Raw genomic sequence first — 26727 nt, forward strand, 5'->3', positions numbered from 1 at the left:
TTCTTTTGTGGTGCTGAAGAATCGAACCCAGGCCCTCAAGCATGCAAGGCAAGTGCTCTACCACTGAGCCACCTTCCCAGCCCAACAATAACATTTTATCTTGATATAATTACAAATATACAGAAAACTTATAAGAATGCTACAAAGAAATTCCATGTAACTTTGCCCAGGTTCACCAGTTGTTAATATTTTGGCTAATTTTTCTTTTCTTTTTGTCGGTCATGAGGCTTGAACTCTGGACCTGGGCACTGTCTCTCACTCTTCAGTTCAAGGCTAGCGCTCTACTACTTGAGCTACAGCACCACTTTGGGTTTTCTGAGTGGTTTATTGAAGATAAGAATCTCACGGACTTTCCTGTCCCAGCTGGCTTTGAATCCTGATCCTGGATCTCAGCCTCCTGAGTAGCTAGGATTACAGGCCTGAGCCACCGGTGCCCAGTTTAATTTTTCTTTTCATATATCTTTTTCAATTTCTTTTTTTTCTTTTTTGTTAGTCATCTGGCTTGAACCCAAGGCCTAGGCATTGTTCCTGTGTCTTTTCCCTCGAGGCTAGCACTCTACCACTTTGAGCCACAGCTCTACTTCTGGTTTTCTGGTAGTTACTTAAAGATAAGAGTCTCAAGGATGTTCCTGCCTGGGCTGGTTTTGAACTGCAATCCTCAGACCTTAGACTACCGAGTAGCTAGGATTACAGGTGTGAGTCACTGGTGCCCAGCTCCTTTTTCAATTTCATTTTTCTGAGCCATTTGAAAGTTAAGTTGGAGACTATGTCTCTTAAGACTATATACTATAGTACATGTTTCCTAAGAATAAGGGCATTGTCTTACATAACCTAGTACAATGGTCAAGGTTGAGGAATTTATCACTGGTAAGACTTGTTATATAGCCAGGCAGCAGAGGTTCACACTTGTAATCCTAGCTACTCAGGAGGCTGAAATCTAAGGAACATGGTTTGAAGCCAGCCCAGGCAGAAAAGCCCCTATGAGACTCTTATCTCCAATAAACCATTTAAAACAGTTAACTAGCAAAAAAAGCCTTGAGTGAAAAAGCCAAGAGCACCAGGCCCTGAGTTCAGATGCAAGCGGGGCAAGCAGGGCCTCAATGGATAGGGGATGCTTTTTGTGTCAGGAAGCAGGAAGTGGGGGTTGGAGATAGCTTCTTCAGTGGATTAATACAAGAAAGGTCAGTGCCTGGAAGCTAGAGCTGGTTTATTGAGTAGAAGTTCAATACACACAATAATTTCTGGGGAACATCTATGTCATAGAAGCAGCAAATGTGACTGGATAAAGGAAGCTTTGAATATTTTGACCTAAAAAACACATCTGCCTTCCCCAAGGAGGCTTAGAACCCCTGGAGGGCAGCAGCTCTCTTGTGGTCATGATGGAGTCCTCAGTACTCAATAGAGGGCCAGCATGGACCAAGGACCGGGGAATTTTGTTGAATAAACACTTGATGGAAGGAGGGTCACCATAGCCCACTGAGTTTTATGTACTAGGGGAAGGCAGTGTTCACTGGGAACTGATGTGAGCATGCTCTTTTTTCTAGGCCTTGGATGTATGGGCCACTGGAGTTACTCTGTACTGCTTTGTTTATGGGAAGGTGAGTGCTGGGGGGTTGGAGGGACAACACCTGGGACAGCCCAAAGTCCTGGTCCCAAGGCTGGGCCCAGAGAGCCAGGTCTGTGTGACAGATGCAGGCCCTTCCCTGAGACTCCCTAAGACTCAGGACTGAGGGAGAAGAGTTTCTTTCTTCTTCTGTTTTTCTCTCATCTCCCTGGGGATGGGAGGGAGCACTGTGGAGTTCCAGTATAGCAGGCATCTGAGGGGAGCAGTCAATGATGGTTTTGCCACCTGTCCAGCCAGAGTGGCCCCATCCCTCTCCCTTGATGCTGTCCGTTTATCCATACATTCATGCAACCAAGTATCTTTTACTTATGCTCTGGGTCAAACTAATCCTTGGGAACATCCAACTTTGATTTGACCAAGATCTCTGTCAATGTTTGGCTCAGTTCTAGTGACCACACTGGGGGACAGCAGGGGATCTTGGCAAACACATTCCAAATGCCAGTCCCTGGGAGCAAAGACCTTGCTCGCCCAATTGTACCACCAGCAAGTGTAGGGAGCCTCAGAGTTCCCTCAGCAAATTACGTGTTGGGTTTTATTTGTTGAGCCCTGCTTCACGCAATGCCTTGAACAAATTTAGATGAAGTCCCTCCAAGTAGATGCAAGAGTAGCTAGGGACCCTGACAGCTCCCTGCTATCCCCAGCACCCCACTTCCTCCCAGCAGTTTGTGGCCTTGCAACTACAACTCCTCTCTGCCTTTCCATTCTACAGTGCCCCTTCATTGATGAGTACATCCTTGCCCTGCATAAGAAGATCAAGAACGAACCTGTGGTTTTCCCGGAGGAGTGAGTTGTGCACCCAGGGAACCAGAGGGCTCTGCCCACTCCTGGGGAGGAGTATCTGACTTTTAGCAGAGCTTTTGCCCTTTGAGGACCACACCCCAGCCTGCAGAGTTGCAGGTGGGGATGCTGATCCCTGGGAGGGCATCTGGGCAGGTGGAGAGTAGAACTCTTTTTTTGTGTGTGGGTCTTGAACTCTGGGCCTGGGCACTGTCCCTGAGCTCTTTAGCTCAAGGCTAATGCACTACCACTTGAGCCACAGCACCACTTCTGGTTTTCTGGTGATTAATTGGATATAAGAGTTTCACAGACTTTACTGCTTGGGCTGGCTTTGAGCTGTGATCCTCAGATCTCAGCCTCCCCAGTAGCTAGGATTATAGGCATAAGCCACTGGCACCTGGAAAAAGAAGAACTTTTTTTTTTCTTTTTGGTCGGTTGTAGGACTTGAACTCTGGGCCTGGGCACAGTCCCTGAGCTCTTTAGCTCAAGGCAAGCGCTCTACCCCTTGTGTCATAGCACCACTTCCACAAAAGCAGAACTCTTGAGTGGAGGGTTTCCAAGATATAGGAGTTATATCTCATTGGATAGATGGGACCGCTAAGCCTAGAGTTCATTGCTATTGGCCCCAGGTCAGGCATTCATACCACAGCTTCATTGAAGGCCAGCCTGGGTCAGCAGTACTAACTCCACACAGCTTGTGACCCCAAGAGGAACTTCCACTTTCCTCACATAGGATGAGGGTCTTCAACATACCAGAGTGTTGTCCATTTTGCAGGTAGACAAGCAGAGGCCCTGGAGGAGAACTGAATTTGAGAGCTGGGATTGGATTTGAAGGCCCCTCCTATCTGCTCCCTTCCCTGAGCCCAGGGGCTGGTCTGGGGGCTCCTTGATCATCCATGCTTCTTCAGATGGTTTTGGCTGTTGTGGCTTCAGCCTAGCTCCCTGACTTCTTATTTTTAGAACCTTCTACCATCAGTGGGAGTGACCAGGGTGGGATAGCAACTGAAATGGGAGTTGTCCTCTGATTCTTGCCCTTTTGCACCCACTGCCTGTCCGGTCCCCAAGTCCTGTCAAGCCCATCTCTTACTTGTCTTCAAGCCCCAGTTCCTTGTGCCCCTGCCTAGTTCAGGCCTCAGCCTCTCTCCCCACACTTCAAACCATTGCTTCTATGGCCCTCACCTCTCCATCCAATACAGGCCTGGCGAGTTTTGCTTAAGCACAGTGCGTCTGACTAGCTTATGCTTAACATGGTCCAAGGCCACAGCATTCAAGAACATTTGGATTTTGTGACTCTGACACTACCCAACTGGATTCAGTCCAGTTCCTACTATCCTTTAGTTTCCTGGCTCCTAGTATTTCTTCCTACTGTGCCTCCTGTTTGAGAATCCCTCCTGGGACCTAGGAGGTTTTAGAGACAAGGAATTTTTAGGGACCAGGAGTTTTCAAAGACTTAGCATTTAAGATAGCAGAGAGAAGCCCCCAAAATTCATACTCCTCTCCAGTTTTGGACAGATGGGTGCTCCAGGAATGGCAGCAAAGAAGCTGTGTTTAGGCAAGGAGATATACTGGCTGCCATTAGACTGGCAGTGCTGTTCCCCTCTTCTGAGTTTCTTCTCCCTGCCCACACTCGCTTGAGTGGCAATATAGCAACCTACTATCCTTGAGCCTAAGTGCCCCTCAGTTAGAGAGAGGAACTTTCCTGACCATATACAGGTGGAGGGAAGAGTGAGAGTGAAGGCCTCCACTGTCTTCTCGTCCATGTGAGGAGGAGTGCGGGCTGAGTGTCAGAACCCAGGGCAAGAAGGGAGGGGGTTCTCATTAGTGTACCTGTGTCTATTCTTCCCCTGTCTAGGCCTGAGGTCAGCGAGGAGCTCAAGGACTTGATCCTGAAGATGCTGGACAAGAATCCTGAAACGAGAATTGGGGTGCCTGATATCAAGGTCGGGGGACAGGAGGCCTTGAGCTGGGCTGGGACACACAAAACAGGCTTGTCTCCCCTTCCTGAGATACTGCCCTGGGACATGAAGTGCCTTGGGTTTTAGGTTTGGGGTCTTGGGTTTGTGGGCTTTGGACTATCTCAATGTTGTTGCCAGTAGGATGTCTTTGATCCTTGCTGATTGGGTATCTTACCACTTACAGCTCTAGCCTCTCTTTTCTTCTGGCCTCCACAGTTGCACCCCTGGGTGACCAAACATGGGGAGGAGCCCCTGCCCTCAGAGGAAGAGCACTGCAGTGTGGTAGAGGTGACTGAGGAGGAAGTAAAGAACTCAGTCAAGCTCATTCCTAGCTGGACCACAGTGGTAAGATCCTTCTGGGAGAGTCTGAAGTGGGCCTGTGTACCGCTTGAACTTGTTCTGTGCTTGGACCTATTGGGGGCATGGAGGGCACCTGGCTTGAAGCCTTGGTGACCCCTGCTTGCTGAAGGCCTGTAGAGTGAGGGTGTGTTATGGAGTCTGAGCCTTGTGGCCTGCATATGGAAGGCTTGGTGAGGAGAGTGGATGACTTAGAACTTACAAGCCTTGCTGAGGCCAGAAAGCTTGCAGAGGCTGAATTGCTTTTCCCTGGGCACTGCATGGATATCCAGGCTGTGACAGTGAAATGTTCTGAGGCCTTCTAGAAGCAGCTCCAGACACCACAACCACCCTCTCAGGAGCCAGAGCTGCCGAGTGTGTCCCAGTGTCCCAGGCCTTAGTTCCTCATGCTGTCATGTGCTCCCCAGATCCTGGTCAAGTCTATGCTGAGAAAACGTTCCTTTGGGAATCCATTTGAACCCCAGGCACGCAGGGAAGAGCGTTCCATGTCTGCTCCAGGGAACTTAGTGACGTATGTACTGCGGGCCTGGTCTGTGGGCTGCTTCCTGGGATGGGTTGGGCCACTCTTATGGGGCTGTCCCCAGAGCCTGGAGATGAAGCTGAGTCTCAGAATAGGGCCCCAATTGCACCTCTGCCCTCAAGATGAATTGGAGCTAGAAGGGACCTTCCTAGGCCACCTCTGCCCCAAGCTGGGCCTAGTGTCCCTGATGTACACCCTGCCTTCCATGGCACAAGAAGAAGGATCTTCCTTCTCATGGATGCTTGATGCTGTCACATTCTACCATGGGATCCTATTTAGCCATCTGGCTCCCTATCTGTGACTCCCTCAGTCCCTGGCAGCCTGACAGAGGTTTGCAGTGTCCATGCCTTGTAGAGGTTGGCTCATTCATGGAAAGTGGGCCCTGGAATGGGTGTTGGCTACATTAAGAATAGCCTGTGTGGGGCTGGGAAGGTGGCTCAGTGGTAGAGCGCTTGCCTTGAATGCATGAGGCCCTGGATTCGATTCCTCAGCACCACGTAAGCAGAAATAGCCGGAAGTGGCGATGTGGCTTAAGTGGTAGAGCGCTAGCCTTAAGCTGAAGGGCTGAGGGACAGTGCCCAGGTCCAGGCTCAGAGTTCAGGCCTCATGACCGACAAAAAAAAAACAAAACAAAACAAAAACAAAAAAAAAACAGCCTGTGTCACCTTTGGCTGGCACTTTGCGAATGCTGTTCTTTGCAAGGCCACATGGATAGGCTGAGCCTATAGAAGAGGACCCACTGTTCCCTGAGGGCTTTTCTGTGAGCCACATATCTGAGTTCATCACTTCCTAGGAGAGCCCAGAAAAGCAGTCCACAAACACTGAGGCCTCATTCTCATTCTCAGATTTTCCACTATAATAAAAGTCAGCTTAGGATTCTAACAAGGCTGTTGGAGTTGTGCACGGATCTGCAGAGAGATCCATGTGGTCCTGAGCCACAGTGTGGTCTCAGGTGGTGCTCACTTCCTTTGTCTGAACTGTGAAGGGTACTGGCAAGCGAAGGTTAGCGGAAGCTGAGTCTAAGCTTGCTTTATGATGAGCGTGTTCCACAGAAAGCTGTCTGTAGCTATCAGCCCAGCCTCTCAGAAAACAGTTCTTTCCTTTGTGTCCTTCCAAGGAATGTCCTCATAATAGCAAGGGGTAGAACCTAGGAAAGGCCTGACAGGGAGTTGTAGTTTTCCATTTCTTCAGAAAGGTGGTCAAGAATCAGGCACATTGTCTCTTGAGCTCATTAGGTCTCAGGGCTTTGATGCTACAATTGCACATGGCATAGGAGAATCCTACAGAACTTGACAAAGGGGCCAGTTCTGAGAGCAATAATCACAACAGGACAACAAGCAGTTCAGGGCCATCTGGTCAATCCAGGGATGCCTTTGGCCTGGCGCCCCCTAATGGCAAGACAATCCAGCCACAGGTTAAGAACACTTGCACCTAATTTGTATCCTGACAATTGATCATTCAAGATTGACTAAGTCAGCCCAGGGGCCCGTGGCTCATTCCTGTAATCCTAGCTGCTCAGGAGGCTAAGATCTGAGGATTGAGGTTCAAAGCCAGCCCAGGAAGGAAGGTCTGTGAGACTCTTATCTCCAATTAACCACCAGAAAACAGAAAGTGGCACTGTGGCTCAAGTGGTAGAGTGCTAGCCTTGAGCTGAATAGCTGAAGGACAGCACCCAGGCCCAGAGTTCAAGCCCCATGACTGACAAAAAAAAAAAAAGAGAGATTGGCTAAGTCCCTTGCAGCCATAAAAGTCTATAATTGAATTTTTAACTATTGTTATTTTAATACCCTATATTAGTTGTAAAAAAGGGTTTTGTTGTGACAGTTCCATAAGTGTATACAATACACCTTGAAAATGATCACTGTTACTCCCACAAATCCCTTTCCACCTCCCTGCCAGTTTTTGCAACTTCAGTGAGTTGCACTGTGCTGTTTTCACATATATATGCAATGTAGTTAAGCATATTATTCCCCCCATCACCCTGTCCTTTCTCCTCCTCCATTCTGAGTCCATACCAGTTAGTCTACCTTTTACATTTGTTTGTCTATATTAAGCCTAGATTCCTCATATGTGAGAAAACATATAACACTCAGCTCTCTAAATCTGGATTTTTTTTCTATTTAACATCATGATTTTTAGTTCTATCCATTTTCCTACAAGTGTCATAAATTTATAATTTCATATAAATAATAATCCTCCATAAATTTATAATTTCATATAAATAATGATCCTCCATTGTGTATACATACCACATTTTCTTTGACCATTCATTGGTTGTTGGACACCTAAGATGAGTCCATAGCTTGACTGTTATGAATAGATGTGTGTATTTGGGTAGATCTGTTGTATGCTGACTTGCATTCCTTTGGATAGGGTTTCCTCAGTATTTCATGGTTTTTATTGAAGAGATCTTTTACCACCTTTGGTTTTTCCTAAGTGTTTGCTTTTTTTTTTTTTTTTCAGTCATGGGGCTTGAACTCTGGGCCTGGGTACTGTCCCTCAGCTCTTCAGCTCAAGGCTAGCACTCTACTAGTTGAGCCACAGTGCCACTTCCAGCTTTTTCTGCTTATGTGGTGCTGAGGGAGTTGATGTCTTGTTCCTGATCTTAGAGAAAATGCTTTCAGTTTTTCCCATTTTAGTGCAATATTGGCTATAGGTTTATCTTATATAGCCTTTATTATGTTGAAATATGTTACTTCTGTTTCTTCAAAGGTTTTAGTATGAAGACATGGCCATGTTTGTCAAGGCTTTTTCTTCATTTCTTAATAATCATGATTTTTTTCCTTAATTTTTCTTTTTCTTTTTTTTGGTCAGTCGTTGGGCCTGAACTCGGCCTGGGCGCTGTCCCTCACCTCTTCAGCTGTAGACTAATGCTCTACCATTTGAGCCTCAGCCCCACTTCCAGCTTTTTCTGCTTATGTGGTGCTGAGGAATCGAACCCAGGGCCCCATGCATGCAAGGCAAGCACTCTACCACTGAGCCACCTTCCCAGCCCCTTTTCCTTAATTTTATGTATGTGTCATATGATGTTTGTTGAGTTATATATGTTGAAACATTCTTGCATCCTTAGAATGAAACCAGCTTATGATGCATATGTACCTGTAGTATGTGTGTATGTGTGTGTGCATGTGTATGTATTTGTGCATGTTTATGTGTCTGTGTGGTTTTTATTTTTGTTTTGTGACAGTACTGGAGCTTGAACTCAGGGCTTTTGTTTAGCTTTTTTTGCTCAAGATTGGCTCTATCACTTGAGCCACTCCTCTACTTCTAGCTTTTTGCTGGTTAATTGGAGATAGAAGTCTCATGGCCATGCACTGGTAGCTCACGCCAGGAAACTGAAATCTGAGGATTGTGTTTCAGAGCCAGCCCAGGCAAGAAAGTCTGTAAGATTCTTAACTCCAGTTAGCCACCAGAAAACCAGAAGTGGCTCTGTGGCTCACGATGGTAGAGCCTTGAGAAAAAAGAGCTCAGGGACAGCACCCAGGCCCATGACCATGCCTGGGCTGGTTTTGAACTGCAATTCTTGGATCTCAGCCTCTTGAGTAGATAGGATTATAGGCATGAGCTATTAATACCTGGCCCTATTGAATTTTGTTTTCAAGTATTTTATTGAGAATTTTTTGCACTTATGTTCATTAAAGACAAGTCTCTTTCCCTTTTCTCTCTTTCTCTACCTACATACACATGTGTGTGTCTGTATGTATATATATATATATTTTTTTTCTTTTCTTTTACTGTCCTTATCCAGTTTAGCATCAGAGTATAATACTAGTTTGGTAACATTCCTTCCCTTTCTCTTTTATAGAGTATCTTGAGGAGCATTAGTATTAGTTCTTTAATGGTTTGATTGAATTCAACAGTGAAACCATCTGGGTTTTTCTTTGCTGGGAGATTATACTGCTTCAAGCTCATTATTCATTATAAATGAATTAAAGTTGTTTGTATTCTCTTTATATCCCATTTTGGTAGGTCATATTAGTAAAAATTTATCCATTTGTTCTGGATTTTCCAGCTTATTGGAATATGTTTTTATAATATTCCCTAATTATTCTCTGAATTTATTGTAATATCCCCATTTCATCTCTAATTTTATTCATTTGAATCTGTCTTTCTTTTGGCTCTCTTGTTTGTCAATCTTCTTTCATCTGCTCAAAGAATCAATTCTTTATTTCATTGATCTTTTATATTGTTCCTTTAGTCTCCATTTTATTACTCTATGCTCTGATCTTTATTCTATTAATTTTGAGTTGTCTTGTTCTTATGGGTTTCTTGGGCTTTTTTTTTTTTGGTCTTGGGGCTTGAACTCTGGGCCTGGGCTCCATCCCTGAGCTCTTCAGCTCAAGGCAAGTGCTCTACCACTTGAGCCACAGCTCCACTTCCGATTTTCTGGTGGTTAATTGGAGATCAGAGTCTCAGAGACTTTTCAAGCTCAGGTTGACTTTGAGCCGTGATCCTCAGATCTCAGCCTCCTGAGTAGCTAGGATTACAGGTGTGAGCAACTGGTGCCCAGCTGTTCTTGTTTTTTTTTTTTTTTTAAGGTCCTTCTTTTTTAGTACCAAGGTTATTGAACTCAGCTGCTCATGCTTGCTAGTCAAATATTTTACTTGAGCCCTGCCTCCAGCCCTTTTTATTTTTAGTTATTTTTTTCAGTGAGGGTCTCAAGTTTTTGTCCAAGCTAACCTTGTACTGCAATCTTCACAGTAGTCAAGATCACAGGCAAGTACCACCATATCTGGCTTGATGAGTGAGATAGGATCTCCTTAACTTTTTGTCTGGGCTGGCCTCTAGCCAAGATCTTCTTGCTTAGGCTGGCCTCAAGCCAAGATCTCTGCTTTCTGAGTAAGCTGGAATTTCAGATGTGAGCCACCATGCTCCTCGAGATCGCTTTAATTTTTTTTAATATTGGTACTCATAGCTATAAACTTTTATCTTCACATTGTTATGTCCCAAATGTTCTGACAAGTTGTTTTTGTTTTCATTTGATTACAGTTTACTTAACTTCCTCACTGATTTTTTGTGCCTGTTCTAGGGCTTGAACTCAGAGCCTCTGGCCTCTTCCTGTTTGATTCTTTTGCCTGTAGTCGACACTCTGCCACATGAACTACATTTCTGCTTCAAGCTTTTTGCTGACTAATTGGAGTTAGGGTTTTTTTGTTGTTTTTTGTTTTTTTGGGGGGTCCGGTCGTGGGGCCTGAACTCTGGGGCTGGGCACTGTCCCTCAGCTCTTCAGTCAAGGCTAGTGCTCTACCACTTGAGCCACAGTGCCACTTCCGGCTTTTTTCTTTTTGCTTATGTGGTGCTGAGGAATTGAACCCAGGGCCTCAGGCATGCAAGGCAAGTGCTCTACCACTGAGCCACCTTCCCAGCCCAGGTTTTTTTTTTTAATTCATCTGCCCATCTGGCTCTAAGCCAAGATTCTAAGATCTCAGCCTCCCAAGAACCCAAGATTCTAGGTGTGAGCCACAATTATTCAGGTCGCACTGACTTCTCCATCGACCCACTATTGTTCTATCTTCATGTGTTTGTGTAGTCTATATAGTTTCTCTTGTTTGTAATTTCTAATTTTATTCTGTTATGATGAGTTAAGATAAAAGAAATTACTAGCCAGGCACTGGTGGCTCATGCCTGTAATCCTAGCTACTCAGGTGGCTGAGATCTGAGGATCACAGTTTGAAGCCAGCCCAAGCAGAAAAATCCCTGTGAGACTCTTATTTCCAATTAACCACTCAAAAAAAGAAACAAACAAAAAACTGGTGCTGTGGCTAATGTGGTAGAACACTAACCTTGAGCACAAAGAGGCTCAAAGACAACACCCAACCCCTGAGTTCAAGCCTCATAACCCACAAAAAATAAGTCTCATTGGCTTTCCTGCCTAGGCTGGTTTTGAACCAGGATCCTCAGATATCAAATCTCAACCTCCTGAGTAACTAGGATTACAGATGTGAGCCACTAGCACTTGCTGTCAAACCTTTTTTTTTTTTGGTCAGTCAAGGGGTGCTGTCCCTCAGCTCTCCAGCTCAAGGCTAGTGCTCTACCACTTGAGCCACATTGGAGATAAACCACCAGGCTTTCCTGCCAGAGTTGGCTTTGAACTGTGATCCTCAGATCTAAACCTCCTAAGTAGCTACGATTACAGGCGTGAGCCATCGGTGCTCGCACTGGTGCTTGCTGTCAAAACTTTTTATGGCCTAAGATGTCTGTTTTGGAGAAAATTGTATGGGCTACTGCAAAGACTGCATATTCTGCAGTCATTGAATTGAATACGCTGTAGATTACTGCTAAGTCCAATGTCCTTTAATGCTAAGATTTGTGTGTGTGTGTATGTGTGTGTGTGTGTGTGTGTATGTATATATACATATATATAATTTTTTTTGGTCAAGATGATCTGTTGGTGAGAATGGAGTCTAGAAGGCATCTAATGTTTTTGCATCTGGATCTCTGTCTCTTTGTGTCTAGTAGTGATTGCTTCATAAAATTGGGTGTACCAGGCTGGGAATGTGACTTAGTAATAGAGTACTTGACTAGCATGCACAAAACCCTGGGTTCCATTCCTTAGTACCACATAAACAAAAAAGCCAGAATTGGCGCTGTGGCTCAAGTGGTAGAGTGCTAGCCTTTAGCAAAAGAAGCTCAGGCACAGTGTCTAGGCCCTGAGTTCAAGCCCCAGGATGGGCCAAAAAAAATAAATATTTTGTATCTTCTTCATAAATATCTAATTATTTTAATCCCTCCTATTTCAACTTGATGTCTACTTTGTCAGATGTGAGTATAGCTACTTTTTTTTTTGTCAGTCTCGGGGCTTGAACTTTGGGCGTGGGTTCTGCTGTCCCTCAGCTCTTCAGCACAAGGCTAGCGTTCTACCACTTGAGCTACAGCGTCACCTCTGGTTTTCTGGTGGTTAATTGGAGATAAGAGTCTCACAGACTTTCCTGCCTGGGCTGGCTTTGAATAGTCATCCTCAGATCTCAGCCTCCTGAGTAGCTAGGATTACAGGTGTGAGCCACTGGCACCCAGCTTTGTAAGGTGTTTTTTTTTTTTGAAAAAAAAATGGGTCATGTTTTTTATTAGTCATCTAGTCTGTTTTTTTATTGGGGAGTTAAGACCATTTACATTAGGCTTCTCATTACTAATTTGTATGTATGCCTTTCCTGGGGCTTGAACTCAGGGTCTAGGAGCTGCCTCTGAGCTTCTTTTTACTCAAGGCTACTCTTTGAGCCACAGCTACACTTCTGGATTTTTTTTCCTGGTAGTTTATTGGAGATAAGAGTCTTGTGGACTTCCCTTCCCAGGCTGGCTTTGAACCATGATCCTCAGATCTCAGCCTCCTGAGTATCAGGATTACAGGTGTGAGCCACCAGCACCCAGCTTAGGCTTATTATTGAAAAGCATTTGTTGACTCTTGTGGGGCTTTTTTCCCTCCAGATTGAGTACTGGGTTTTCTTTTTTTCTTTGCCCTGTTGATTTTAGGATTTTATTGATTTGCTGAGTTTACATGTTTGATTCTTTCCTAATTCTCATGTGTTCATTTACCAAGTATAATTTTCAAAAAAGACTTTTATTTCATTGCAGAGTTCCAGCATCTGTTCCTAATTCATTGAATTTTGTTGTTATTGTTCTGTTGGTCCTGAGGTATGAACTCAAGGCCTGAGTGCTATTCCTGAGCTCTTTTGCTCAAGGCTAGCACTCTACTACTTGAGTCACAGCCCACTTCTGGCTTTTTGGTGGTTAATTGGAGATGCGAGTTTCACAGACTTTTCCACTCTGGCTGACTTTGAACTATGATCCTCAGGTATCCGCTTCCTGAATAGCTAGAATGACAGGTGTGAGCCTGTAAAGAGAGGCCTTGGGGCAGAAGGGTCAACTATAGGAATCCAGTAGATATGTGACCAAATTTTAAGACAGATTACTCTGCCCTTTGAGCAAGGGGGAAAAAAGTGCTAGTGAAAGACCCTCAACCCACACCTGCTGAGGGCTGATTAAGATCAACGACCTGGCTGATTCTCCAAGGAAGTCATCTGGGTTGGATCATCAGAGGTTCCTGAGAAGTTTATCTCAGGAAACCAAGAAGCCACAGAAGGATTGTAAGCTGCATTCATGAATGTGTGAGAGTGATCATCGATCCCCCTGCCCTGGTCTCTCCCAATAGGAAAGAAGGGTATGGTGAAGGAGGCAAAAGCCCGGAACTCCCTGGCGTCCAGGAAGATGAGGCTGCATCCTGAGCCCTTGCATGTGCCCAGGGCCGCCGGTAGCATGTTCATCCCACACCTCCAGAGGCCCACCGCCCTCATGCAACAGCTGCCTCTGCAGGCAGGGGGCTAGGGACTGCAGTCCCCTCCCTGGCCCCCTCCCCTGTTGTGCTGCATGACCTGTGCACAGGCATGTTCAGGGACAGGATTGGAATATGTGTCATCCATGGCATGGGGAACAGGGCCCCCAAGGGGCCTTCCTTCTGGTTCCAGCTCTTCTTGGCCTAACCTATCCTGTGGGGAACCCAGGCTCAGAACAGAAGGTAGGAGACCAAGATGACAGGTGGAACCCTGGCTTAACTACACTCTGAGACCTCCACGGCTGGGTGGGTCTGGCTCAGCTTCCATACTGCATGGAGGATTTTGCTCTGTTCTGGGCATGGAGGTACACAAGCTCCCTTCCCCACAAATGCGGTTATGAAGGCTCTGACCTCTATAATGTATGCCTGGACCTCAGCAGGGAGAAGGCCAAAACTGGATATGAAATTCAGATTCCCTTTTTTTTTTCTGTTGTCTTTTATTTTTGTTTTGACCATGGGGCTTGGAGGGAGGAGGCTACTGGGGAATCCTCTGTGGCCCTTCCCGCAGCTGGGAAGCATACTCATGATTTGGTAGTCAGGTGGACTGGCTTGCCCTTCCTGGATCATGTTTTGTATCCAGCACCATTTAGAAAATAGCCTGGACTGAATCAAGAATGGAATCCACGCCTGAACCAGGAGCAGCACCCCTTTCCACCCACCACACTCGCTCCCAAGGCTTCCCAGAGCGAAGGCTGCAGAAGTAGCATTGGGGTGACATCGGCGGAGGGCTCACAGAGCTGTGACCTTGCAAATGTGGGATTAACTGGGATCTGATGTTTCACTAGCCTGCCCGTCACCTTCCTTGGATGAAGGATAAACTGTTTGGATGGGAGGCCTTGCCAAACAAGGGCTCCAGCACAATGTGTACCCTGGCAGGTGGGCCAAGCACTCCATCAACCACCTCCTCCCTAGGACATCAGACACCCCTGCCTGGGGTGGGAGATGGGGGCACCCATATGGACATGTCCTTCTTAGCAGGTTTTGTCTTCTCACTGAGATTGTGATTGCTTGGCCTGCATGATGTTTACTGACTAAACACTTACAGAGATTGATCTCTAAAGGGAAAAAACCCACAAGACTCAGGTTCCACCCCTGAAAATGTGGGCCACAAAAGGGATTTCCACTGCCTGTGTGGGTTTCATATAATGGGAGGACTTGTTTGTAAGAGAGGGAGGCTGAGAAGGTGTGAAAGGGGCGGTTGAATCATGTCTTGCCACATCTCTGCCCCTGTGGGAATATGTCACACCTCCATGCCCACATGCGCGTACGTGCCATCTGCTGCACACAGCACACTCGCATGTTTCACACCGGTACCTGCATCTGTAACATAATGTCTATGTCTATTTAAGGCTGGGAGCAGAAGATGGCCCATTATTAATGGGCTCCCATTTCTCTCCAACTCCTCTGCACTAAGACAGCCAGTGTGACCCAGGGCTTAATACAAAATAATAATATAATACTATCTTTAAAAACACTTCTATAGAGTTAATGGGAGACAAGTTCAAAGCCAATTACTGACAACAAAGTTTTCTTGAGCATCTCTGCTGATAGTCAGAGGATCCAGGGTTTCAGGAAGCTTCAAGGATTGGACATCTTCATGAAAAAAGCATGGAGGAGGGTGGCTGGTATCAATGAGCCTGGCAGAGCCAGGATGTGGTGGGGGTTCTCACCCATTGCTGAGGGTTTGAATTGGCATCATTGTTTCTGAATGTAGCACAACTGAACAAACTCTATAAGAGTGTTTTAAAAATCAACTTCCCAGGAAGTGAGTTAAAAACAATAAAAGCCTTTTTGAGTTAAAGAAAAAAGTAGGGGGCATTGTGTATACACATTCTGCTTCAGTATATGTGCTCTTCTCCTGGGCTGGCTCAGCTGACAGTGCTCACTTTTCTGGGAGGTTTTTGCTATTGTTGTCAGCTGTGGGGCTTGAACTTAGGGCCTAGGTTCCTGAGCTTTTTTTGCTCAAGGCTAGCACTCTACCACTTTGAACCACAGTGCAACTTCTGGCTTTATGGTGCTTCATTGTAGATAAGAGTGTCAGAGACTTTGCTGCCCTGGCCAGCTTCAAACCAGAATCCTCAGATCTCCGCCTCCTGAGTAGCTAGGATTACAGGTGTGAGCCACTGGTGCTGGGCATTCCGTCACAGTAGTGTGAAGGGTTCTGGGAGAGAGGGAGGGAGGGAAGGAGAGAGCTTGCCATCCTGTGTGCACCTCAGGTTCCTTGAAAGGTCTCATGGGATCTTTTTGAAGAGCTAGTAGGCTGTTCATAGGGTAACCTGTCTGTTTCCTGGCACAGGAAGGTAGATATCTGGTCCAGGCAGATATACATCAAGGGGCAGGAGTCCCTGAGCAGTGTCACTGGAGTCCCCATGCTGTAGACCTCTTATCCTTCCTAATGCTCCCTAGCCCTGGGCCCTGATCCCTGCCCTTATTAGGGCACTTCAGAGCAATGACAGCCTTGAGTTTGAACTTAAGCTTTGTTCCTTAATTGTATCACCCTTGGCAAGTCATTGGAGCATTGATTTCCTTCTGGTTTAATATGTATGATACCAGCATCTCCTTTGTGCGAATCTTGTGATGCTAAATGAAGTCTTGTGTTCTGGAAGTACATAGTAAGCATTCAGCAAATGGGATCCTTGTGAGGGAGACATGGGGAGCGGGGGCCAGCATATCTTGCATGATAAGTGATTGCTTAGCTGTGAGTTTCCAGCTGAGGTCGACCAGCGGGCATGGCACTGAAATCCAGGAGGGAGACCAAGCTAGAGTGGCCCACTGACTGTGGTGGCCAGTTTTTCTACATGAGGAATGGAGAACACCATGCTCCTGCCTGCTTCCCGGTCATCCTGCCAGGCTCCTGGGAGGGGCTTACTCAACCCTCCCAGAAGGGTGCTGGCAGCCAGACAAAAATTCCCAAACTAAATGAGTCTTTTTCTTTTTTCCTTTCCACATCCACAGTCCCACAATGTCAGCCTCCTCCATTTCTTATCTCCTTGCTTTCTTGGTCATCACCATAATCCCTGCCTTCATCAGAGAGGTTGTGAGTACCCATCTGGCCAGGTCCATCTGTCTCAGCCTTTCAGCCTAGCATGCGGAGGCCTCATGCTGGCCTCTGGATGTTTGGCTGAGTCAGGAGCCATACATCCCCCACTGCTAGTTTCCCTGCTCACCGCTCTTCAGGCTACCATCCCCCAGGGCCCTGCCTTTCCTCAGTGTCTACCACTGCCTGTCAACATCAGACCCTCAAGTCCTGTTTTGAAAAGGACTGCCCTTGAGGACGAACCCTCTAGTGAGTACATTGGTAGGAAACCGGATCAGGAAGCCAGGCACCATAATGCTAAATACTCAGGAGGCTGAGATCTGAGGATTGTTCAAAGCCAGCCTGGACAGGAAAGCTTGCAAGACTCTTATCTCCAAATAGCCAGCAAAAAGTTGAAAGTGGAGTTGTGGCTCAAATGGTAGTGCACTAGCTTTGAGTGAAAAAGCTCAGGAATAGTGGCCAGGTCCTGAGTTCAAGTCCCAGTATTGGCACACACACACACACACACACACACACGTCAAAGAAGCATGCTCTCTAGACCTTACCCCTCAGGGGAGCTGAGCCTGGTGGCAGTGGGGTTCAGGTAAAAGCTTGGGAGGCATTCTGGGGAGGCCCCAGTGCTTCTCAGGGGCATTCTGGATGCCATAGGCCCTTTGCCTGACCTCTGCTCTTCCAGCACATCTCAGTGTGTGCAGAAGTGGAGGGAAGGGTGATCAGAGCCACTGAGAGTTCCAGCTGTTCCAGGAAGACACAGGGAATGTGGCTTAGTGGTAGAGTGCTTGCCTAGCATGCATGAAGCCCTGGGTTCAATTTCTCAGTACCACAAACACAGAAAAAGCTGGAAGTGGTGCTGTGGTTCAAGTGGTAGAGTTCTAGCTTTGAGCAAAGGAAGCTCTCAGGGACAGTGCCCAGGCCTAGAGTTCAAGTCCTAGGACTAGCCAAAAACAAACAACAACAACAAAAAACTTCAAGTTATGGGGTCACCCCCACCTTGCTTAGGCAGACAAGTAGATTATTCCCTGGGCAGTCCCTCTAGGGAGCAATGCAGGGGGTGGTGCTAGCTCTGAAACCCGAGGAAAATGGGGGATGGGAGACTAGAGAGGGGCCTGTCCTTTACCTCATTGTGGAACCGTGCCCTGGCCTATAGGGACTCCCTATAACACTTCAGCTGGACTAGGGCCTTGAAAATATACTATGTTCCAAGCTTAAATGGCCATCTTCTTCCTAATTACAACCCCTCCTCCCCAATACATGCCTGCACTCAACCTTTTCTTCTGAGGCTTAGACACATCCGTATTTTCCAGCTGGGATGGCCAGAGGACAAACCATCACCCCCCCCCAGGCATTATCCAGGCAGCAATATATCCATATACTGGTTGTTCTGACCAACTTATCAGTCTATCCTGGCTTTGGTAGTCAGTCTTCCTGCCCTCACCATTTCCTAACCACATCCTCCAGGAAGTCTTCCTGGATGTATAACCCCAGAGGCATTCTTAGCATGTAGATTGGTACCTGACCCATCTTCCACAAGACTGGGACCAGTTTGTCAAAACCTCCATTCATCCATTAGCTGATCTACCTTCACAGCTTACATCATGAGTCTTAGAGTTTATTCTTTATATTTATATTGTGTGGGTTCTGAGAAATGTATGAGGACATATAGTCATCATAATAATACCATGTAGAATGGTTTCACTACCAGAAAAATCTCTGCAGTCTTCTTGTTTATCCATCCCCTCTCATCCCCAGCAGCCACTGGTCTGTCAACATGGATTTGCCATTTGCAGAAAGTTAGGGTTGGAATCCTGCAGCATGTACGTTTATAGCTTGCCAGATCATTTTAGTGAACAGCAAGAACTTAGTAGAAGGGTGGTAGATATTCCTAAATTTAGCATGGGAAAAGGTCATTTATTTTCAGTATGTTCATCTGTCCATCCCTTTATCCATCTATCCATCCTTTCAATATTTGCCCAAGGTTCTTGGTAAACAGCCACTGAGCTTGACACTGAATTACATCAACACACGGTTGATGCTCCCAAGGCTCTACCACCCATTGTAGGAGACAGACATTAACCGAGTTGCCAGATAAGTGCTTAGATGATTTTGAACGGATCCAAGCACTCTATTGGAAAGATTTCCAGAAAGCAAGTTATTTGACTTTACTCTTAAGGAAGCTTTTCAGAGGAAGGAATGCTCCTGTTGGAATCTGAAGATGAGGAAGAACTAACTAGGCCAAGATGGGGGGAAAGGGTGGGGAGCAGGGAAAGAAAGCTCTCAACAGAGAGACTACCTTGTGCCAGGACCCTATTGGGGTCCTAGGGAGGGAGGGAGCATCAGGCTTTCTAAGAACTGAAGTGGTGATGGTGGGAAGGAGAAGTGTTACAAGGGAAGCTGGAGGTAAGGGAGGGCTGGATAATGTGTGCTGGCTCCAGTGCAGAAGAGCATGGGAGTGGAAGAACCAGAAAAAGAGAAACTAATAAGAGACACTGCAGGACCAAGGTAAGACATGATGGTGGCCAGAACAAAGGAAACAGAGGGGAGTGGCTGGGAGGGTGGAAGTTAGCAATGGCAGCTGGTCGCTATACATCTGTAATACTTGCCAAATGACGCAGGGATCTGAACAATCACAATTTGAAGCCAGCCCAGGCAAGAAAGTTTGTGAGATTCTTGTCCCCAGTTAATCAGCAAAAAGCTAGGAGTGAGCTATGGCAGAGCACCAACCTTGAATGAGAAAGCTAAGGCCCTGAGTTCAAGCCCCAGTATGGACACCAAAAACAAAATAAAAAGCAGCAGATGAAGCCGGGCGCTGGTGGCTCATGCCTGTAATCCTAGCTACTCAGGAGGTTGAGATCTGAGGATCGCGGTTCAAAGCCAGCCCGGGCAGGAAAGTTTGTGAGACTCTTATCTCCAATAAACCACTAGAAAACCAGAAGTGGTGCTGTGGCTCAAGCGGTAGAGCACTCACCTTGAGCTGAAGAGCACAAGGACAGCGCCCAAGCCCAGAGATCAAGCCCCACGACTGACCAAAAAAAAAAAAAAAAAAGCAGCAGATGGATATGAGAGATATACAGGAAGCGGTCAGACATGGCTCCTGACCACCTGGATTAACTTGTACTGATCAGGGTGGGAGGGAATGTAAAATGGACTCAGCTGTTTGAAACTGAGGTACCTTGTGACATTCAAGGGGAGAGGTCCTATAGGCAGCTGGACATAAGGCTCTGGAGCTCAGAGGAGAGGGAGAACTGGAGTCTCCAGGGTGTGGATGGTAGTGAAGTTGAAGGTCATGGGTAGGATAAGATGGCTCAAAGAGCATGGGGTCAGAAGGAGAGTCCAAGGTAAGCCTTGCTGGACTGTAACAGCTGGAGGAAGAGAAGAACCTACAAAGGCACTGAAGCTGGGGCCTGAGGAGGTACTGGAGGGCCAAGCAGAGCACCAGGAGCATGCTTAGAGAATGGCCATCAGCAACTATGGTTCTGGTGGGCAAGAAACATGAGGAGGAATAGAAAGGGTGAGGAAACAAACCCCCTTAAAACAGCACCAGTGGCTTACACCTGTAATCCTAGCTACTCAGGAGGCTGAGATCTGAGGATCACTGTTCAAAGCCAGTCCAGGCAGGAAAGTCCTTGAGACTCTTCATCTCCAATAAACCACCAGAAAACTGGAAGTGGCGCTGTGGCTCAAGTGGTAAAGCGCTGTCCTTGGGCTGAAGATCTGAGGGACAGCACCCAGGACCAGAATTCAGGACCCATGACTGACCAAAAGAAAAAAAAGAAAAGTTTAACTCTAAAGTTTCCCGACTCAAGGCAAACTTAGCAATGAGACTCTGTAAAATTAAAAACAAACAAACAATAAACAGAGCTGAGCACAGTTGCTCACAGCTTCAGCTACTTTGGAAGCAGAGCTTGTAGAACTAAAATTCAAAAACAGTTTAAGTCAGTAAGACCCATCTTGAGTAAAAAGCTGGACACGGTGATATTAATCTCTGCTATGTAGTAAGTAGGCTAAAGATCCTGTCTGAAAAACAACCAAAGCAAAAAGCTGTGAGTATGGCTCAAGTGGTACAGCACTTGCCTAGGAAGAGTAAGGAATTTAGCTCAAATCCAAGTATGGGCAACTGAATAAAAGTTGTATACTCTCAATGATAAGGTATTTTCTTTTTTCTTCTCCTGGACAAAGCAAAACCCATTTGCATTATAGCTTTTTTGGCTTTGAATCTCACAGCAAAAGTTGCAGGTCTGCAGCAGGCTATACCTGCTAGTATTGCAGCTTCAGTGTTGGCATCTGCTGCTCCACAATTACACCAGTGAAGTCCACACAAAAGGAAGGGGGAATACAAAGAACTTTACCCAAGAGAAATAAGTGGATAAAAGGCTGTTGCTACCCTGCCTTCAGGTTGCTGAAGATGGTCTAGTTTTTAATTCCGTGGGCTGATTGGCTGCCTCTATGCAAATGAGACAGAACAATTGACCAATCAGAAAAGACCTGCTGAATCACTACAGGCCTCCGGATTTGACCTGAAACTGTAGTTCTATCTCATGGGGTCACTCCTGCCATAGATTGTGCAGAAATAGGAAGGATAGAAACTGGACATTCTATTCTCTGTGGTTGAGATTTTTGAAACAATCTTGCATTTTCCAGAGTCTGGTTCCATTTAGCAAGCCAGCAATGCCTAGCCTGGCACTTTAACATCAGGTGAATCAGGCTTCCAGCCCTAGGTTTTGGCTGGTTAATTGGAAGCAGAGTCTAGTGGACTTTTCTGCTTGCACTGCTTCAAACCTTCGTCCTCCACATCTCAGAGGCCTCCTGAGTGATGAGGATTCCACAACTGAGCCACTACAAGATGCTCTCCAGGGGCCCCTTTTTTCCTTCCCTGGCCTTAACTTACAGATGGATTTTTGTTGTTGTTGTTGTTCAATTCTGTGGCTTGAACTCAGGGCTTAGGCACTGTCCCTGAGCCTCTTTGTGCTCAAAGTTAGCACTCTACCACTTGAGCCACAGCACTGACACTTCTGGTTTTTGAGTGGCTCATTGAAAATGAGTCTCATGGTGACTTTTCTATCCGGGCTGGCTTTGAACCACTATCCTCAGATTTCAGCCTCCTGAGTAGTTAGGATTACAGGTTTTAGCCACCTGCTCTTGGCTAATGGATGGGATTTTTTTGTTTGTTTTTGTTTTTGTCAGTCGTGGGACTTGAACTTTGGGCCTGGGCACTGTCCCTCAGCTCTTCAGCTCAAGGCTAGCACTCTACCACTTGAGCTACAGCGCCCCTTCTTTGATGGGATTTTTTTAACCAAATCTACCCTTTCACCAACATACAGTGGCACATAGTAAACATAGTTTGTTTTTTTTTTTGTTTTTTTTTTGGCGGTTGTGGGGTTTGAATTCTGGGCCTGGGTGCTGTCCCTCAGCTCTTCTGCTCAAAGCTAGCACTCTACCACTTGAGTTACAGCGCCACTTCCGGTTTTCTGTGGTTTTATTGGAGATAAGAGTTTCACGGACTTTCCTGCCTGGGTTGTCTTTGAACCCAGATCTCAGATCTCAGCCTCCTGAATAGCTAGGATTACAGGCGTGAGCCACCAGCGCCCGGCTAACATAGTCATTTTTAAAGGGAGAAATAGAACAGCACAGAAGGATGGAGCCAGCAAGATCAGACCCCAACAGGGCATTCATTAAATTCTGGCATCTGAGGCACCTGGTAAAGTAATAAGGGCTCTAACAGGTTTGGGCAGCTCTACTCCTTGGCCTTGCTGGTGGTTGCCACTCATTGCCTAGGGATTTCTTTGGTAAGTGTCCTATGCTTTTGACATGTCTAGCTTCCTGGGGTTTTCAGTGAATCTTTGTCATGCATCACCCTCATTGGGGCTATACATTGAGAATCTCAGACTATGTTAAATCTGGGCCTACATCTGAGACTTGGGCTGCTAGAACTTCTTTGAAATCTGAGTAGACACTTCCATGATTCATCACTCTCACTTTTTGTGTGCTTCCAAAACCATGGATAATGCTGAGATCTGCATCTTACTCTTGAGTAGTAGTTGTGCCCTCTTGAATGATGATTGCAGTGGCCTTTGAATGCCTGGATGGCTGGATGTGGAAGAGTAGTTTCCTAAGGTCCTATGTGAGCAGGAAGCCTCTGAGCTCTCTTCACAATCTTTCCTTTCCCTCCCTCCTTTTCTTCTGTAGGTTTTTGAGACAAAGTATCTACTCTAGGCTGGCCTTGACTTCATTATGGAGCCCAGGTCACTGGTCTGGAACTTATACTCTTTCTGTTTTAGCCTCAGCCTTCCAAGTGCTGTGATTTCAGGCATGCACTACCACACCTTCATGATTTCTTTCTTTTCAGAAGAGAGGAACAGGACCTACTGGGAATTCCACTAGACGCCAATTTTTTTTCTTTACTTTTTTTTTTTTTTTAGGTCTCCAGTGTTCTCTAATTGTTGCAAGTGATTTTTTAAAAATATTTTTGTGAGAATACTGTACAGAGGAGGGGTTACAGTTACATTCTTTACTGTTTCTTTCCTATCAATATGCATTTATTATGGCAATACTAGGGCTTGAACTCAGTGCCTTGCATGCTTGTCTGTTTTGTTTAAGGCTGGCACTCTGTTGCTTGTCACTTACCACTTCTGGCCTTTTACAGGTTAATTGGAGGTAAGAGTCTTTTCTTTTTCTTTCTTTCTCTCCCTCCTTCTTTTTTTCTTTCTTTCCTCCTCCTCCTCCTCTTCTTCTTTTTCTTCTTCTCCCCTCTTCTCCTCCTCCTTCTCCCTTCTTCTCCTTCTTTTTGTCTTCTTTTTCTTTCTTCTTTTGCCAGTCCTGGAGACTGAACTCAGGGCCTAAGCACTGTCCCTGAGCTTCTTTGTGCTCAAGGCTAGTACTCTACCACTTGAGCCACAGCACCAAAATCCGGCTTATTTCTGTGTATATGGTTCTGAGGAATCAAACCCACAGCTTCATGCACGCTAGGCAAGCGCTCTACCACTAAGCCACATTCCCAGCCATAAGAATCTTTCTGATTGTCTGTCCAGGCTTGATCCTTAGATCTCAGTGTCATGAGCTGAATTTATAGGCATGAGCTACAGCTCCTTTTTTTATCTGGATCTCCAGCATATTGAGGGGCTAACCTACATTTTAGGATAGGTCATCTCCCTAATCTTCTTTGCAAACAGCCTCATAGACCACTTTACTGATCTCCTAGGTGCTTCTCAATCTACTCAAATTACACATACATTCTGATACTGGGACTTGAACTCAGGGCCTTGTACTTGGCTTTTTCACTCAAGGCTGGTGCTCTATGATTTGAGCCTCAGTTTTACTACTGCTTTTTATTAATTGGGGTGAGTCTTTTGGATCTTTCTGCTTGGGGTAGCTTGGAATCTTGATCCTCAGATTTCAGCTTCCAGAGTAGACAGTATTATAGGCATGAGCCACAGTCTCTTGGCTTCTATATTCATTCTTAAATTCTTTTTAACTAGTCTTTGATAGTCTCCATTTGTTGCTGCTTTCTTTATTCATTAATGAGTGGATAAAAGCTTTGAGCACTGGGGATGTAGCTCAGGGGCAGGGAGCTTTGTGTCTAATATGCTGTGTTCAAATCTCAATGCTAGAAAAAAGAAAAAGCTTTGACATAGGCTTTTTAGTTTGGGTTTTGTTTTTTCTTAATTTGAGAGTCACACTAACTAACATTTTGGAAAAACGTTTTTTTTTTTTTTATCACCTTCTAAATTCTCTATTGCTTGACTTCAGCACAAGACAGGAAGGGGGTGGTACTGAGTTGGGTGATCAGGTCTCACCAATGCCCTGGCTTGCTCTAAATTCCCAAGACATGTGCCAGTTACAGCTGCCTGGGGGGCTCATTTTTCTCTGAATGGCTTTAGACTACAGTGTTGAATCCCCCTAAATTAAATCCTTAAGCTGCAAGGAAATGGAGAGGGAGAGGGAGAGGGAAAGGGAGAGGGAGAGGAAAAGGGAGAGGGAGAGGGAAAGAGTGAGAGGGAAGAGAAGGGAGAAAGGGAGTGAGAGGGAGACTTTTCTAATTATTTTATTTCCCATTCATCAAGCAATATCTCCTTTCTAAAGAGTTCCATCTTGTCTTTGTCCTGCCTCAATTTAAGAAAAACTATGATGTACTACACCACTTCTATTGGATCCTAAAACCACATGGAATTATCCTCTGGAAGGAGGTTACATGTCAATTTATTAATAAACTGATGCCTGAAGGGTTGTATGGATTACTCAAGGTCACATATGGTATGTTTGATTTTGATCACAGTTTTCCTTGATTTATAATTATTTGTTTCTCTATGAGCAGATCTTTAGGGTCTTGAACACCCTAGGGGCCCATTGACCTCTTTCTCAGGAAGTCACACCCAGCAAGGGGTCAGAATAAGTCCAAGGTTACACAGGGAGAAGATGTAAAATTAGGACTCAAAAACAGACCAAGGGTGCTCTCTGGAAGCCTATATACACTTGTTTCCCAACTAGGCTCTTGTTAGCAATATCTTCAGGAAATCATGTTCACAGGTACCTAGTAAATGGAGTCTCTAGAAGTGAAGAAATTAGGACTGGAGCTCTGGCATTGGGCAGATTACTATCCTCTTTGGAATCTCAATTTCTGAGTATACAAAAAATGGGCAAGGCGCTGGGAAGGTGGCTCAGTGGTAGAGTGTTTGCCTCGCATGCATGAGGCTCTGGGTTCCATTCTTCAGCACCACATAAACAGAAAAAGCCGAAGTGGCACTGTGGTTCAAGTGGTAGAGTGCTAGCCTTGAGCTGAAGAGCTGAGGGACAGCGCCCAGGCCCAGAGTTCAAGCCCCATGACCGACAAAAAAAAAAAAGGGCAAATTACTTGATTTGAAAGAGAAGAGGGTTTACAAGGGAAATACCTTTGCAAAACCATATAGATTTCCAAGAGTGATAGATCACTTCTTTGTTGTTTGTTGTGGGGCTTGAACAGGGCCTGGGACACTGTCCTTAAGCTTTTTTCCTCTTAACACTAGCCCTCTACCACTTGAGCCACAGAGCCACTTCTCATTTTCTGGTGGTTCATTGGAGATAAGGAGTCTCAGACTTTTCTGCCAGTAGATCTTTTCTTATTCTGGGCTCTGAAGACACTGCCCCAAACTTAGATCTTAATTTTAATCCTGAAGTAGCCTGAACCTTGAGTAAAATGCCATGCCTCAATTTTCCTTATGCCTCAGTTTCTTCATAGATAAAAGGAAGGTAGTAATGAAACTTAGTTCATAGGGTTGTAGTTTTGTAAGGATTCAGGTTCAGCACTTGGAAGTGACTGGTTCATATTCTTTTTGCTTCTTTTTTTCTTGGTCATGGGGCTTGAACTCTAGGTCTGGGTGCTGTCCCTCAGCTCATCAGTTCAAGGCATAAAGTTTTTGCCGGTCATGCTCTGGGCCTGGGCGCTGTTCCTCAGCTCAAGGTTAGCACTCTACCACTTGAGCCACAGCACCACTTCTGGCTTTTTCTGCTTATGTGGTGCTGAGGAATCAAACCCAGGGTCTCAAGGATGCAAGGCAAGCACTCTACCACTGAGCCACCTTCCCAGCCCTCGACTGGTTTATATTCTGAGGACTCAAGTGCCGGGTTTAGGTTGAGGCTTTGTCCTCAGGGTGGAGCTGTTTTGTCACCTGGGGCGAGAGGTACCCAGAGGTTATAAAAGCCCTGCCCCCATCGACCTCCCCCTCACTGTATCCCGCCCCTCGTCGGCTGCTGGTCCCTTCTGCCACCGGGGGGCGGCACCTCCAGGGGCGGCTGCCAGACTGGAATATGAAGGACGCTCTGGGCGGCGGCGGTGTTCCTCCGTGGCCGCTGGCGGCGCTCTAGCCAGCGGGTGTGCGGCTCTCGGTGGTGCGGCCGGCGGCAGCTATGGCGGCCGTCCGCGGCCTGCGTGTGTCGGTCAAGGCGGAGGCCCCGTCGGGGTCGGCCCTGAACCTCCCGTCTCCCGAGGTGGAGTCCGGCTTGGAACGCGGCGAGCCGGAGCCCATGGAGGTGGAGGAGGGCGAGCTGGAGATGGTGCCAGTGCGGCGCTCGCTGAAGGAATTGATTCCGGTAGGGCTGGGGGCAGAGGGGCGCGGAGCCGGGGCCCGGGGCTCTGAGGAGGGCGCGGAGCCGGGGAGGGGA

The 26727-nt window shown here is 46.3% G+C and overlaps 2 protein-coding genes across 2 annotated transcripts in view; both read left to right on the forward strand.

Annotated features, from left to right (window-relative positions):
* The window catches only part of Camkk1 (calcium/calmodulin-dependent protein kinase kinase 1, alpha), a 24831-nt gene extending 10862 nt beyond the window's left edge, over positions 1-13969 (forward strand). The window contains exons 10-15 of the mRNA XM_013013156.1: positions 1545-1598; positions 2334-2407; positions 4254-4341; positions 4573-4701; positions 5121-5224; positions 13380-13969. Coding sequence (XP_012868610.1) covers positions 1545-1598; positions 2334-2407; positions 4254-4341; positions 4573-4701; positions 5121-5224; positions 13380-13452 — 522 coding nt within the window. The 3' untranslated portion in view covers positions 13453-13969. The remainder of the gene's footprint in view (positions 1-1544; positions 1599-2333; positions 2408-4253; positions 4342-4572; positions 4702-5120; positions 5225-13379) is intronic.
* Positions 13970-26454: 12485 nt separating this feature from the next.
* Positions 26455-26727, forward strand: part of LOC105983500 (chromosome unknown open reading frame, human C17orf85) — a 52228-nt gene continuing 51955 nt past the window's right edge. The window contains exon 1 of the mRNA XM_013013410.1: positions 26455-26655. Coding sequence (XP_012868864.1) covers positions 26473-26655 — 183 coding nt within the window. The 5' untranslated portion in view covers positions 26455-26472. The remainder of the gene's footprint in view (positions 26656-26727) is intronic.

Source organism: Dipodomys ordii, unplaced genomic scaffold, assembly GCF_000151885.1.
Source record: "Dipodomys ordii isolate 6190 unplaced genomic scaffold, Dord_2.0 Scaffold19, whole genome shotgun sequence".
Lineage (NCBI taxonomy): Eukaryota > Metazoa > Chordata > Mammalia > Rodentia > Heteromyidae > Dipodomys > Dipodomys ordii.